Source organism: Corythoichthys intestinalis, chromosome 3, assembly GCF_030265065.1.
Source record: "Corythoichthys intestinalis isolate RoL2023-P3 chromosome 3, ASM3026506v1, whole genome shotgun sequence".
NCBI lineage: Eukaryota > Metazoa > Chordata > Actinopteri > Syngnathiformes > Syngnathidae > Corythoichthys > Corythoichthys intestinalis.
Window position 1 is genome coordinate 12,149,769 of NC_080397.1, and position 13,889 is coordinate 12,163,657.

Genomic DNA, 13,889 nt, shown 5'->3' on the forward strand with positions numbered 1-13,889 from the left:
CATCTGCGTTAATTGTGTCAAATATTTTAACGGGATTAATTTAAAAAATTAATTACCGCTCGTTAACGCGATAATTTTGACAGCCCTAATTTAAATATGTAAACTAAAGTGCAATCACATTCGTAAATGAATGGCTTCTGGTTTTTGAAATGTAAATAAACCAATCTATTATGATAAAACAACAAAACTGCATTAACTACATTAACCATCAAAGTGAAGTCTAACTTTAACTGTAGTCTTGAAACAAATCTGAATACGGAAAAACATTGCAATAAAATAATGCAAACTGGTTAGACTTAAGAGTAGCTGAGATCTGTCATGAGAGAACATCGCTTCAATGATATCTGCCGTCATCCAGCGTTGTGAATGGGGAGAGTAGCTGAGATCTGTCATGACAGAACATCGCTTCAATGATATCTGGCGCCATCTAGCGTCGTGAATGGGTATAATGTCTAGACCGCTAATATAAAACGACCCCCTCTTTTTCAGTCTTATTTCAATGCAAAAAACATCGTCTTATATTTGGGCCAATACGGTAATTATCAGCAATGTATTTTTAACGCAAAAAATACTAGAATAAAATTAACATCTGTCCTTCTAAATTTCAAACTGTATAATTTCCAATTTCCAATGATCACTCAAAATACTATGTGGAAATACAAAAGAAATTCACAGAACACAAAAATACAGTATAATACAATTAGTGAAAAGAAATTACACAGAGAAGAACAAGAAAACAAACGATTATCATTTTGAACATTTTGATCATTTTGCTTTTTACTCAAACTTCACTCAAACCTCATCTCTCACATGCCTATGTTGTCGTCTGTTATCAAAATGGCAAGCGACAGTACCTCGACCAATGTAATGAGTGGGATTTCGTATTGTCATTGTTCCATCCACTTATTGGTCAAAAAGCAGGAGAGGAGGGGGAATACGTTTCCCTGCATATTCTTTTAAAGCACTAGACCAGTATTCGTTCGTTATAGAAATGCTCGTTTTATTTTCAAGTTTCATGACAATACGGAACTAATCACATCCCTTGAAAGCTCAATACGGGACATGTACTTTTCTCTCAGAATACGGGACCATTCTGTTTTTCAAGGGACGGTTGGCAAACCTAAAACACACATTGCAAACAGCACAGTTCAATGCTACTTCTTACTGTATCCACTAAGTGTTGTTAACTCATTAGCTGCCAATCATGGCAATAGGCGTCCAGTGTGCTTTTTGGATAACACACTCGCTTAAAACTGGGCAATAGAAAATCTGTCGAGTTAAATTTTCATGCATTTTTCATTTCAATTTTCATTCTTAAGATACGTATTTGTTTCCACATGTTTGTTCATTGTACTTGGTACATTTATTCTATATCATTTTGTAAGATTCGCAGCTCTCAGCGTCTTCTCTGAAGCAAGGTCATGAAATTAGATTAGACAGCTGCCTAGTGTTTTCCCACTGTTTTCCCATGAAGGGGCTGGCACTAGTCTTCCGTCTGGTATAACAACAAATATTAACTGTATAATCTCGAGGGTTCGGGACAGATCTTCTTGGGGCCACCTGCGTGGGGCTTTCGGGACATTTGTCCTGGCCGGCCAGCTTGTACTTTATTTTGCCTTAACAAATGTATTTATATCTCCTGTTCCCTCCTGTTGTCCTCGGGGCAAAATGACCTACCACTGTGTCAAAACCGAAAAGAAATTACCCTTAACAATATTTTTTTAACCTGAAATTTTATGACTTTGCCTTGAGTGGCCCCAACAGTAGAGTATGTGAAGTGTTGCTTTTATGCATGCCAAACTGTACATAAAAATAAGGACAAAGGGGGTCTTCGGGTCAAAATGACCCGTGAGGAAAATAGACTTGAAATCAAGGTCACAGGGTTTTTTTACACACGTTAGACTGTTACAGTGTTTTAGGTGTGTTTGTTGAGGAAACCTGAAAAGAGGTTTGACTGGACACATAAGCTGTACTTCAAATATTTTGTGACAAACTCAAAAGCTTCAAGGAATTGAAGACACAAACTTGTACAGTGTACAGTTAAAAAGACAAATGGTGTACTGTACACAGATCGCAGAGAAATCGTGCAAATTCTTCGTATGTACAGTACATGCACATGGGGTTAGTACAGATGCCCAACTTACGAGCCAAACGGGAGATGGAGACAAGGTACCCTACTGTTTGTGATGCAATGTCACGAGGCGACTCCTGAACTTTCTAACACTGATTCACTTTCAGGACAACCTGTGCATGTCTCTGAACATGCAAAAAAAAAGAGTGGAGAGCGTGGAAACCGAGGCCATGGTTGGAGAAACTACAACAACGCTCTATTTGGTCTTTTGTTGTCGTTGAACCAAGCCAAAACCTACAAAATGGTACCTAGACCAGGCATTGTTGACATATACAGTGATATGAAGAAGTATTTGAATCTTTTGGAATTTTTCACATTTCTGTATAAAATCACCATCAAATGTGATCTGATCTTTGTCAAAATCACACAGATGAAAAAAACTGTGTCTACTTTAACTATCTTATAACTTTATAGGTTTTCATATTTTAATGAGGATAGTATGCAAACAATCACAGAAGAGGGGAAAAATAAGTAAGTGTACCACCACATTTAATATTTTGTGGCTCCTTTGGCAGCAAAAACTTCAACCAGATGCTTCCTGTAGCTGCAAATCAGTCTGGCACATCGATCAGGACTAATCTTGGCCCATTCTTCCCTATAAAACTGCTGCAGATTCCTGGGATGTTTGGCATGAATCGCTGTCTTTACGTCATGCCACCACATCTCGATGGGGTTCAAGTCTGGACTTTGACTTGGCCACTCCAGAACGTGTATTATGTTCTTCTGAAGCCATTCTGAAGTTGATTTACTTCTTTGTTTTGGATTATAATCTTGTTCAGCATCCACCCTCTTTTTAGCTTTAACTGTCTGACAGACGGCCTCAGGTTTTCCTGCAAAACATGCTGATAAACTTTGGAATCCATTCTTCTATTAATGAGTGCAAGTTGTCCAGGCCCTGAGGCAGCAAAACAGCCCCAAATCATGATGATCCATCACCATGCTTCACGGTGAGGATGGGGTGTTGATGTTGGTGAGCTATCTGCACTATAAAAGTTCAGCTGCAGATGTCAAAGATGGTACATTTACATTTGGTGGCACACTGTTACAGTGGCAGTAATCAATGCATGGATCCGCTACAGAAGAGACCTGGAGAAACTGCAGCCCGGGCAGAAACCCCTGCATCTGCAAGACTTTCGGGCTTCTGTTGGCATTGCCCTCAAAAGCACAGGAAAGCTATGCAAACCCCTCCCCAAAAGAAGAAAACCACTGAGGTCTGATGTGAGAAAGGATGGCCTGGATCATTTCCCAACCTGGGAAACCTGACAAGTGACGGAAGAAGTGACATGCCACTTTAACCATGTGTACTGTCAGAAACACAGAGCGCGGCTTTGCTTGAACAAGGAGAGAAACTGTTTTCAAGCCCCCCACCAAATAAAAAGGTTGTGAACTGCAAAATAAGTAAAATGATTGTTTTCCAGGCTTCCACACAGCCAGTTGCATTGGTGGATTTCTCTCTACTGCATGATGGTAGCTAATTTTATGTTTGGAAATAAAAAATGTTAGATTTTCTGTATCGTGTTTTTGTTTGTTCAGGGGGAAAAAAACAATAGTTTAACACTGTGATCTGTTGTATCAAATATGATACAAATTAAAACTCATATATGGTAAAGGATATTTGAGTGAAAATGTTCTTGTTCAAAGGGACAGCAAAGCTCGTAAAAAAAAAAAAAAACATTTATTTCAATGTTCTCATAGTTAAATTCTTCACTTGGGGAAAAAAAAACCTTTAGTCATTGAGATAAATAAAAATGCATTCCAAACTCCTTTCCGCACATTTTGTCGTGGAGTATTTACACATATTTGGTGAAGGACAAGATGTTTGTTCAAGCAATATGAAATTTGGTGTTTAAGGTTCAACTAAACTGCTTGAATTGGGGTTAAGTCAAGACGGGTCAATTTCACCTTGAGGGCAAAGGATGTATACAGAAAATGAAGGCAACAGGGGGGTTAAGAAAATAAAAGAACTTCTAAAAAGAGAAAAAGACTTTTTTCTTCTTCAGGATTCAAACTAAAATTGGCAGGCTGATTCCGATATTGAAATCTGTTTTTTTCCAGACATGAAGTTTTTCGCCACTGTTTACAAAATTACTATGTTGTAACTTTTTACTGTTTGCATAAAACTAGCCACATGTTTTGCCTGTTCCTTTCTTATTTCGTGTCGATATATGATTTGTTTTAGTTTTTTTTAAACATGTCGATTAAGAATAAGATTATCCATATTAAAAGAAGAAAAAAAAAAACAGGGATCCTATCGTTAAAACCCTTGTTCCCTAGTGTCAAAGTGTCTTCTTTTCTTTCATGGATTCTTCTTACTATTTATCAAGGATTAATTCATGTATTTTGGGATTACTTTAACAGCTGTATATCAACTTTAATCCCGTGCCGCAGGCTCGCTCTGTACGTGCACAGCAAGATAATTGACCTGTGTGTGTGTAAGCGTCACTCAGACCTGCAGCGAACATGACTTACACATGCACAATTCCTCCGTGACTGCATAATGTTGGCCACTTATTTGTATGTTGTCAGCAGCAACATCGAGACTGCTTGCATATTAATGATATCCAATACAAGAGCTACGTGTTCTGCTCTTATACTGTCAATGAGATATATTTTTTTCTAATTATGTGTTCTGTGGCAACCTCTTGGTACCTCACGATACGATTTGCGATACAAGGCTCACAATAATCTCACAATAATCTCACAATATGGCGATATAACAATAATCGATTAAGGGTCATTCTACAATATTTTACTATACAAGTAATATACAGAAATACAAGCTCTTTTCATCCTTCTGCTTTGAATTTAACTGAATTTATCACTAGTAGACGTCTATAAGTACCAACTGAGATGGTGGCAGTGAATGAACATTTGCCATCCCTCCCACTACAAACGGATCGGACGTCTTTGGTCGTCAATAGCAGCCAACTACGGTAGTTTATTGGGGGCATTTCAGTTCATTTGCAAATGTTCAGTCACTTAATGTTGATTTTGGGGCATTTATGGGTCACTCTTCCGTTGATTCTGGGGCATTTCGAGAAGGGTCTGACTGCAGCCGTAGCCACACTTCAAACCACGCCTCATCCAAACTACGCCCCTCCAGTGGAAGTCATTTAATGTTGTCAATTTACCGCTAAAGTTGTTAAAATTGCTCCAGTTATTGCATTATTTCCCGTCTGTCTACTTTCGACTTGTGAAAGTATTAAAACTGTTTCATCATTTAAAGATCGATTCAAGACAAGATTTTGCCAATTTAGGAGTATTTTTGATAAGAAGTTACTCCCCTTAGGTTTGCAACAACAGAGCCTTCCTGAGAAGTCTACTGCTCTAAGATGGCGGCTGTTTCCTAAGGCCGGCGAGTCTGTATTGGCCAGAATATAAGACGGCCCTGATTATAAGACAACCCCCTCTTTTTCAAGACTCAAGTTTGAAAAAAATACTTTTTGAACACCAAATGAATTTTTATACAGAAAATAATTACAGTACATCTGAAACAAATGATTATAACAATACATTGAGAGAAAAAGCATGTTATTTTGCCTCACTCAAATCTTGGCTTCTGGTTTTTGAAATGTAAATAAACCAATCTATTGTGATAAAACAACAAAATTGCAATAACTGCAATAACCATCAAAGTGAGGTCTAACTGTAACTGTAGTCTTGAAACAAATCTGAATAAGGAAAAACATTGCAATAAAATAATGCAAACTGGTTAAACTTGAGAGAAGCTGAGATCTGTCATGACAGAACATCGCTTCAATGATATCTGGCGCCATCTAGCGTCATGAATGGGTATAATGTCTAGACCGCGAATATAAGACGACCCCCACTTTTTCAGTCTTATTTCAATGCAAAAAAAACACCGTCTTATATTCGAGCCAATACGGTACATGTGAAATTTACTGTAGCGTCATGTTGGCGTAGTTTGTAGCAACGTGTGCGTAATTTGTAGCAACTGGGCGTTATTTGTGGTGGCTGTCAGCAACAGTCAGGTATTATCCGGCATTTCGGGGTCACTTCTTGTTCATATTGGTTCATATCCTGTTTATTCGGGGAATTTTGGGGTCACTTCCTGTTGATATCGGGTCAATTGGTTTGGAAATCAATGGGAGTGAATTAAATTTTTTGTGCTATTGAAACGAATGCCGAATAGGGCCATTGAAAATGAATGGGAAGTTTGGGTCATTAGAAGTGAAATGAACTTGGACCCACGAATGAATAAGCAGTGACTCAAATTCAACAGGAAGTGATCTGTAAATGCCCTAAAATGATCAGAAAGTGACCTGTGAATGGCAAATCGGTTGCGAATGCTCTGGTTTCGACTGAAGGAATGTTCATTCGCCCCTTCCAGTCCATACGGATAGGGCATCTGGCGAAATGGCAATGGCAGCCATTGAGTTAACAGAGACACTATTCCAGTGGAAAATTTTGTTAGCAACTTGTTGGTTCCTTTTTTTTCTTTTTTTTTTTTTTAAAACAGGAACACCTTTTTAAAACAATATGTCAATTCTTGACAGAAGCATATCGATAACCTTTTGGAATAGGGAGTGTCACATTATGGCGTGGCTCAGTGGTAGAGTAATTGTCCACCAACCCAGCGGTTGTGAGTTCAATTCTCTGCCCTGATGAACTTGTCTAAGTGTCCTTGAGCAAGACACTGAACCCCACGTTGCTCCTGGTGGTGCGTCCAGTAGGTGGATGGCGAGATAGTGTAAAGCGCTTTGAGTGCCTTGAAAGGTGGAAAAGTGCTATATAAGTATAACACAATTTCGATATATTGTCAGACCCCTATTCTAAAACTACATCCAACTAATTTTGATTCAGTACAGTTAGACCCAGCTGCAAATTTCTTTCAAATGAGGTATGATGCTACCTCGCATGCATAAAATATCACACACTTTGCTGGCTGCACATCACTTAGCAATGCAACATGGACTGACATCATTTACTGCCTGGGTGCATTTAACATCCGCTTTTTCCTCTCTCTCCTTTCAACCAGTTTGGACCCAACTCTAAATAACATAAAACATTGGAGTCAGAGGGTTTTGAATAATGCGTGAGGGACTCAATTTAGTGTGGGCTTTTTCAGTGTGCTGTCATCCTTGGTTCTGAATTATGTTTGGAGGTGTGCAATTCATGGACAATATGCGTGTAGCCAAATTGCTTGTCTTTGAAAACAACATGCTTTAACTGATGCCTTGTTGAATGAAATCAGATTTTGCGAGAATTTCTTAAAATGTATTTTGAAAAACTTTGTTTTTTTTCTACAGGCACAGAAATCATGGATAGAGCGAGCATTCAGCAAGAGAGAATGTGTCCATATCATTGTGAGCGCCAAAGACCCCCATAGGTAAGGAACACACACCAATTACAAATCTGCATGCCATTGACGGTGATAGAATTTCAATCCTTTTTGATGGGGTTAGTCAAAATGAATTGGAAATCTATCGTCATCATTGGTTGTTTTTAATAGAAATATTACGAACGACCACGACACGTATTTTTAATACTATAGTAGATATGAAATTAAATTCTTTCTGGTTTGGCTTTGGTAACATGATTTTTTTGGTGTAATGAATCACATTTTAAATGTGAATCGCCTAATTTGTTCCAAGCTCTGCTAAAAAGCAACATTAAATTTCACAACAAGGGTAAAACCAGATTGAAAAAAGAGTCAAGTAAATTTGAATCAATCAGTAAATGTATCTTATCTAACCATTCATACCTGAAGTGAAGTATATAATAGGGTTGTTCCGATCATGTTTTTTTGCACCCGATCCGATCCGGATCGTTTTAGTTTGAGTATCTGCCGATCCGATATTTCCCGATCCGATTGCTTTTTGTTGCTCCCGATTCAATTCCAATCATTCCCGATAATTTTACCCGATCGTATATATTTTGGCAATGCATTAAGAAAAAAATGAATAAAACTTGGACTAATATATACATTCAACATACAGTACATAAGTACTGTATTTGTTTATTATGACAATAAATCCTCAAGATGGCATTTACATTATTAACATTCTGTGAAAGGGATCCACGGATAGAAAGACTTGTAATTCTTAAAGGATAAATGTGACTTTGTATATTGTGACTAAATATTGCCATCTAGGGTATTTGTTGAGCTTTCAGTAAATGATACTGCAGCCATTTAACTTCTGCCCAAATGCATGATGGGAAGTGCAACCATGACTGTGCGTAGGGGCACCAATTGATATATCTTCTCTGTGTTGGGAAAGAACATAGGGTGTTAAGAAATGATCAGCTACAACCTTTCTTCCCCACATTGCCTCCCACGTTATTATTAACTGCTGAGAGAGGTATTGAATGGCTTTGGCCACATAAAAAATGGCTCCAAAGGCTGTCAAAATTCTCTCTACTCATTATACGCTGCCTTTTAGCACTATCTATAGGTAAAACAGCGTTTTTATAGATTGAACGTGACAATGCGTGAGTGGGTCGTGCAGCGCATGCGTTAATTATTAAACGTGACTAATTTAAAACAATTCATTACCACCGTTAACGCAATAAATTTGATAGCCCTATTTTAAGCCAAAACTACTCTGGATGAGTGTAAGACATTTTGTCTGTAACGTGAAATACAATTAGAAAACGATTTGAATAAAAAATATATATATATTAAAAAAAGGCATGTCCGATATTTTTTTGCCGATTCCGATACTTTGAAAATGACGTGATCGGACCGATCGATCGGCACATCTTTAGTATATAATAAACAATAATGCTGGAAAAAAAAAAAAAAAAAAAGGTAATTAAGTAAGGCGATATCTGAAAGCGAAAGTGATACCAAAATAGCGGACCGTTTGTGGACTTAAAAACACTCTTTGTGAGACAAAACCGAGAAGAGACTTGTGCTCTTTTGGTGAAGATGACGTTTAACATTTCCCTGGCGCGCCTGTGCACGTCATCACACAGCTGCCGCCAATGGGGTTATATTTGTCCCACTTTTTTGAGCAAGCAATGATAGATACGTCATAATATAGACCCCAATCACCAACGTCACACAATCACGTGATGGCTGTATTGTGCCGCCATATTGTCCGTCATTTTGTGTCCGTATTGTCATTGACCGTAGTTTCTAAAGGTGGATTCACTTGCAAATTATGGAAGCCCCGGTGCTTTCAGACGCTGTAAACTCATTGGATGAATCCAAGATCCATATTTGATGCCCAAACCGATGTTTTCTCCCGTCCGGTCCCATCCCGTGCGTCAGAGCTCGTCCTGAGACCACAAAATTTCCAATCATACTCCAGTTTATGTCACGATGAGGAGTCGGGTACCCAAAATCGGCACCGGCCCGGATATAAACCGACATTTGGTCAGCTGAGCGTCACCGTTGTCACGATTGTGAAATGAAACTTGATCGACAACGGGATGGTGTGTGCCGAAAAATAGCTGCCCCACGTGAAATGTCCCCCCTGACGGGAGCGCTTATTTATAATGCTTTATTGACGTGAAAACATCAAATGTTTTCATGGACGCATTACAGTAGTGGATTTACGACTGTAAGATCAGTTTTAAATAATTATAGAACACAAAATATTAGTACTGTATTTTAGTAACAAATCGTGGACTGGGCCACATAACCATCTTTGAACAGAAATGTATTAGTCTACAGGTTTTCACGACCATATCCCAATGACAGTCACACAGGTATGACATTTATTAGTTCAAGCCGAGTAAAATAATACATATTCACGGTACAAGAAAGTCGTTTCCGGGTGGGCGCTCCCGTCATTTCACGCAGGGCGGCTATTTTTCGGCACAACACCTATTGTTGCGCTCACCTTCTTGCTGCGCGACCGTGGCGACGAGCTTCGTAGTCTCCGTCTGATGATGTCTGCGATCGTGTTGGCATCACGACTATTAATGTTTTCGGCGCTGTCTGACGGCTGTCGACACAAACGCATCATGGACCGAGATAAACCGTGCTGCTTTAGAGATTTGCCCTTTTAACAATGGGCACACAGTAACTACTACAATGACCCATTATCTTCTCTGTTACTGCAACCAAACGCCACACATGCCTTCACCATTTTGATTAAAAAATGTTAACGATTGTCAAGAAGGTTTTTGGGTTTGTTTACCAGGCGGTGATTCCTTAGACAAGCAAAAAAACACGCAGTAAGATCTCACCCCGTGGCGTCAAAATGATGACAAGAACGGTGAGCAAAAATCCCAGAACCACACGGGGGGACCTAGTGAATGACCTACAGAGAGCTGAGTCCACAGTAACAAAGGCTACTATCAGTAACACAATGCGCCACAAGGGACTCAAATCCTGCACTGCCAGACGTGTCCTCCTGCTAAAGAAAGTACACGTCCAGGCCCGTCTGCGGTTCGCTAGACAGTATTTGGATGATCCAGAAGAGGACTGGGAGAATGTGTTATGGTCAGATGAAACCAAAATAGAACTTTTTGGTAGAAACACAGGTTCTCGTGTTTGGAGGAGAAAGAATACAAAATCAAAAGGGTACATAACAAAGTACCGAGATCAACTTATGGTATTGGCCAAATACTTATTTTCCACCGTGACTTGCAAATAAATTCTTTAAAAATCAAACAAAGTGATTTTCTGTTTTTTTTTTCCCACATTCTGTCTCTCGTGGTTGAGGTTTACCCATGATGACAATTACAGACCTCTCTAATACTTTCAAGTGAGAGAACTTGCAAAATTAGTGGTTGACTAAATACTTATTTGCCCCACTGTATATATACATACTGTATATGTTCTAATAAAGCATTTATCTTTATATCTTGATTTTCATTTGTTTTAAATTTTTATAATATTTTAAATAAAATATTTAAAAAATACAAAACAAAATTGTATTTTTCTCATTTATTTATATTATTGAACAAACAAACAAAAATAAATTGTAAATATTCTCATATTTCTGCACTCTTGGTAGGTAAGTAGATAATTATCCTTGTAATGAATCAAAATATTTTTTTTTCTTTTGCTTTTGAAAAAAAAATCATAGGTACATAGTTATCCAAAATATTCATCGTGCACCTTCCTGCTTCCAATGCACATTTCCAGCTAAAATGTGAAATCCAGGGGGATATTGCAAGTAAAAAACGTGATTTATATGAGACCATCAGTCGACTCATTGCAAAAAAATAATAATGATAAAAATCAGTGATTAATCAACTGTTGAAATAAATGTTTGTGGCAGCCTCACACTCAAACATGATCATTTGCTGCCAGTTCAAATTTTAATCCTTCCGTTTCTCCTCTCTCTTGCACACACACACGGTGTAGCTGGCAGTGTGAAATCATAATGATGATGAAAACCGAAGTGGGTAAAAGTCATTTTTCCTCTAGTCATGTTTTTTAACACAACCGCAGCTTGCTTACAGCAAATTTTCCCAACATAACTGTCACCTGTGTCCTTGCCTGCTTATGAGTGCACGCAATAAGCAGACACATTCTTTTGCGTCATAGCGCCACTGAGAAGCTCAGAGGATTTTGTATAGGTCAGTGAATACTTGGTTCTTCGAGTAATAGTACTGCCATTGACGACAACAGATGTCTAATTCATTTTGAGTGGTAGAGGCTAGCAGCGAATGGGTCAAAATGGAATGTCTAAATGTCTAGCGCCATCATTGGCACTAAAACATAACATCTATTGCATTCATTGACAATCACTGAGTTCAGATACGTTAGAGCGAAATTGTTCAGAAAAAGGTAAAGGTTTTGGTTATTGTTATGCAATAAGTCAGAGTCTGAGCATTAAAATGAGGTTAGATTTAGGAAATAGATTGCACTTAAAGATTGAGTTAAATGGTATTACACTTAGAAGTTTCTGTTTCAGACGGAACAGTTCTAAAACAATGAATGTGAATCTACATCGGTTTAAATTAAGTAGAACTGAAAACTGAAGTGAAATGAGTTATCATTAGTAGATGTCCAATCCATTTGAACTGGGAGGGTGGCAGCGAATAAACATTTGGTCACTCTCTGCCAACCCTCCCACATCTGTGACAAAGCAAGGTGATCTCAGAGGTGCATCTGATCGGTTTGTATAGTCTCGATATTTAAAACCTCACATGATTGTCCTGATTCTAGTTCTGCTAGTAGCAAGTTACAATCTGATACCTACCAACACGGGTAAGTGCAGCAGTGCTTTCAACCACGTAAAAAACAAAAAACAGCAACCTTTTTTAAATTTTGTTACACATATGTTGTGCAGCACAAAATAAGGTTCCAAACAAATTACGTTTGAATATTCTGTTTTCTTAAATAAATTTATGATATTAAAAATCAAATCCTGGAAATTCCACTAATTGCAGTAACAACAGTAACAAACTCCCATGTGATACATTAAAACTATTGGGACCATAAGGACATTCAGATTCCTATTCTTTGTACAGGATTAAAAAAATGTGTCTGTCTGAAAATGGATGCATGTCAGGCCGTACGTCTCAACAAAGTGCTAGTGATGCTGCTAAAACACATCAAGACAAAGCACCAGCTCTAATTTACATATGTGGGTACATAAACATACAGCTAAACATCACCCAGATTTGCACTTTCCCTATTTCCGCTAAATTCTTCTGTTTAAAAAAACACTGGCTACCTGGCGAGTTCTCCGCTAGACACCTTTTTGATGGACTTATAGGGTTACGAATTGGATTAGCTTTACACCACGTGCCAGAGGGACAGGGTGGTGGGACATGGTTGAGGTTAGGGTCACGATCAGTGACACCCCATTTCCAGACGCGCCCTCATCTTGCAAGCTGCAGACAGACTCAAAAAAAATAGTCGTTTGGACATTTATTTATGTACTACTTGAGGAAGCCCGCAACATAACAACACCTTAACTTAGGGGTTTCCAAACGATTCCATAAAGGGTCGCAGTGAGTACAGGATTTCACTCCAACCAAACAGAGCAACACCTTTTCACCAATCTGATTTTCCAAGTCCTTTGTTTAAGCAGAAACCCCATTGGTTAAACTGTCTTTTCTGGATTGGTTGGAACAAACACTTGAAGAGTTTGGAGACCCCTGTTAACTCCGACGAAGGCCATTGACGGTGCTAGATGTCCAATCCATTTGAAGTGGGAGGGCTGACAGAGAATGAACGAATGTTTGTTGAATTCTCTTAAAAAATGACTTGGCAGTTCTTTTTAAGAAAGTGATAATAGGCTATTATTTATTATCGTACTTGCTCTGACCCCGTTATCAAGCTTCGTTTATAACATACAATATATACGTAAATTTAGGATTGGGCTGACATGGCATCGGCCAATAGAAAGCCAAATGTGGTAAGCATCAATGGACCACCACTGCTGAAAAGGAACAAGCTCCTGAAGGCACCCAGCAGAGTGTGAAGGGGTCGTTATTTGTAAGAGGAGTCGTCATCAGACGAATGACCCTCAGCGTGTGGAATAGGCTGATCACTCAGACGAGAAGGATAGATGGTCGGCTCCACGTGCCCGTTATCGTCACCGAACAACAAGCAGGAGAGTACAGATAAGGCAGACAAATCTCTCTTCTCTTGGCTTGCGCCAAGCCAGACTCGGAACAAACTCGACTCACCCCCACAACTTCCTAACCCTGCGGTGCTGCTCTGCTTTTAGTTGGATCTTCTAGCTAGCAAACAGTTTTGCAACGCCAATAGCAATTGGCAAGGTAATGATAAGGGACTAGCACAAGTATGGCCTGGCTTTGCTCGGGTTTGTGTAACGTGAACGCAAAACTACTGAATCGTAGATTAAATATAGTTTCCTTA

General features: G+C 38.8%; 1 protein-coding gene across 21 annotated transcripts in view; it reads left to right on the forward strand.

Annotated features, from left to right (window-relative positions):
* trpm3 (transient receptor potential cation channel, subfamily M, member 3) overlaps positions 1-13,889 on the forward strand; it is a 286,085-nt gene that overhangs the window by 129,044 nt on the left and 143,152 nt on the right. For all 21 annotated transcript variants that reach the window (XM_057832851.1, XM_057832860.1, XM_057832857.1 and 18 more), the window contains exon 2: positions 7,402-7,481. In XM_057832851.1, the coding sequence (XP_057688834.1) occupies positions 7,402-7,481 (80 nt within the window). The remainder of the gene's footprint in view (positions 1-7,401; positions 7,482-13,889) is intronic.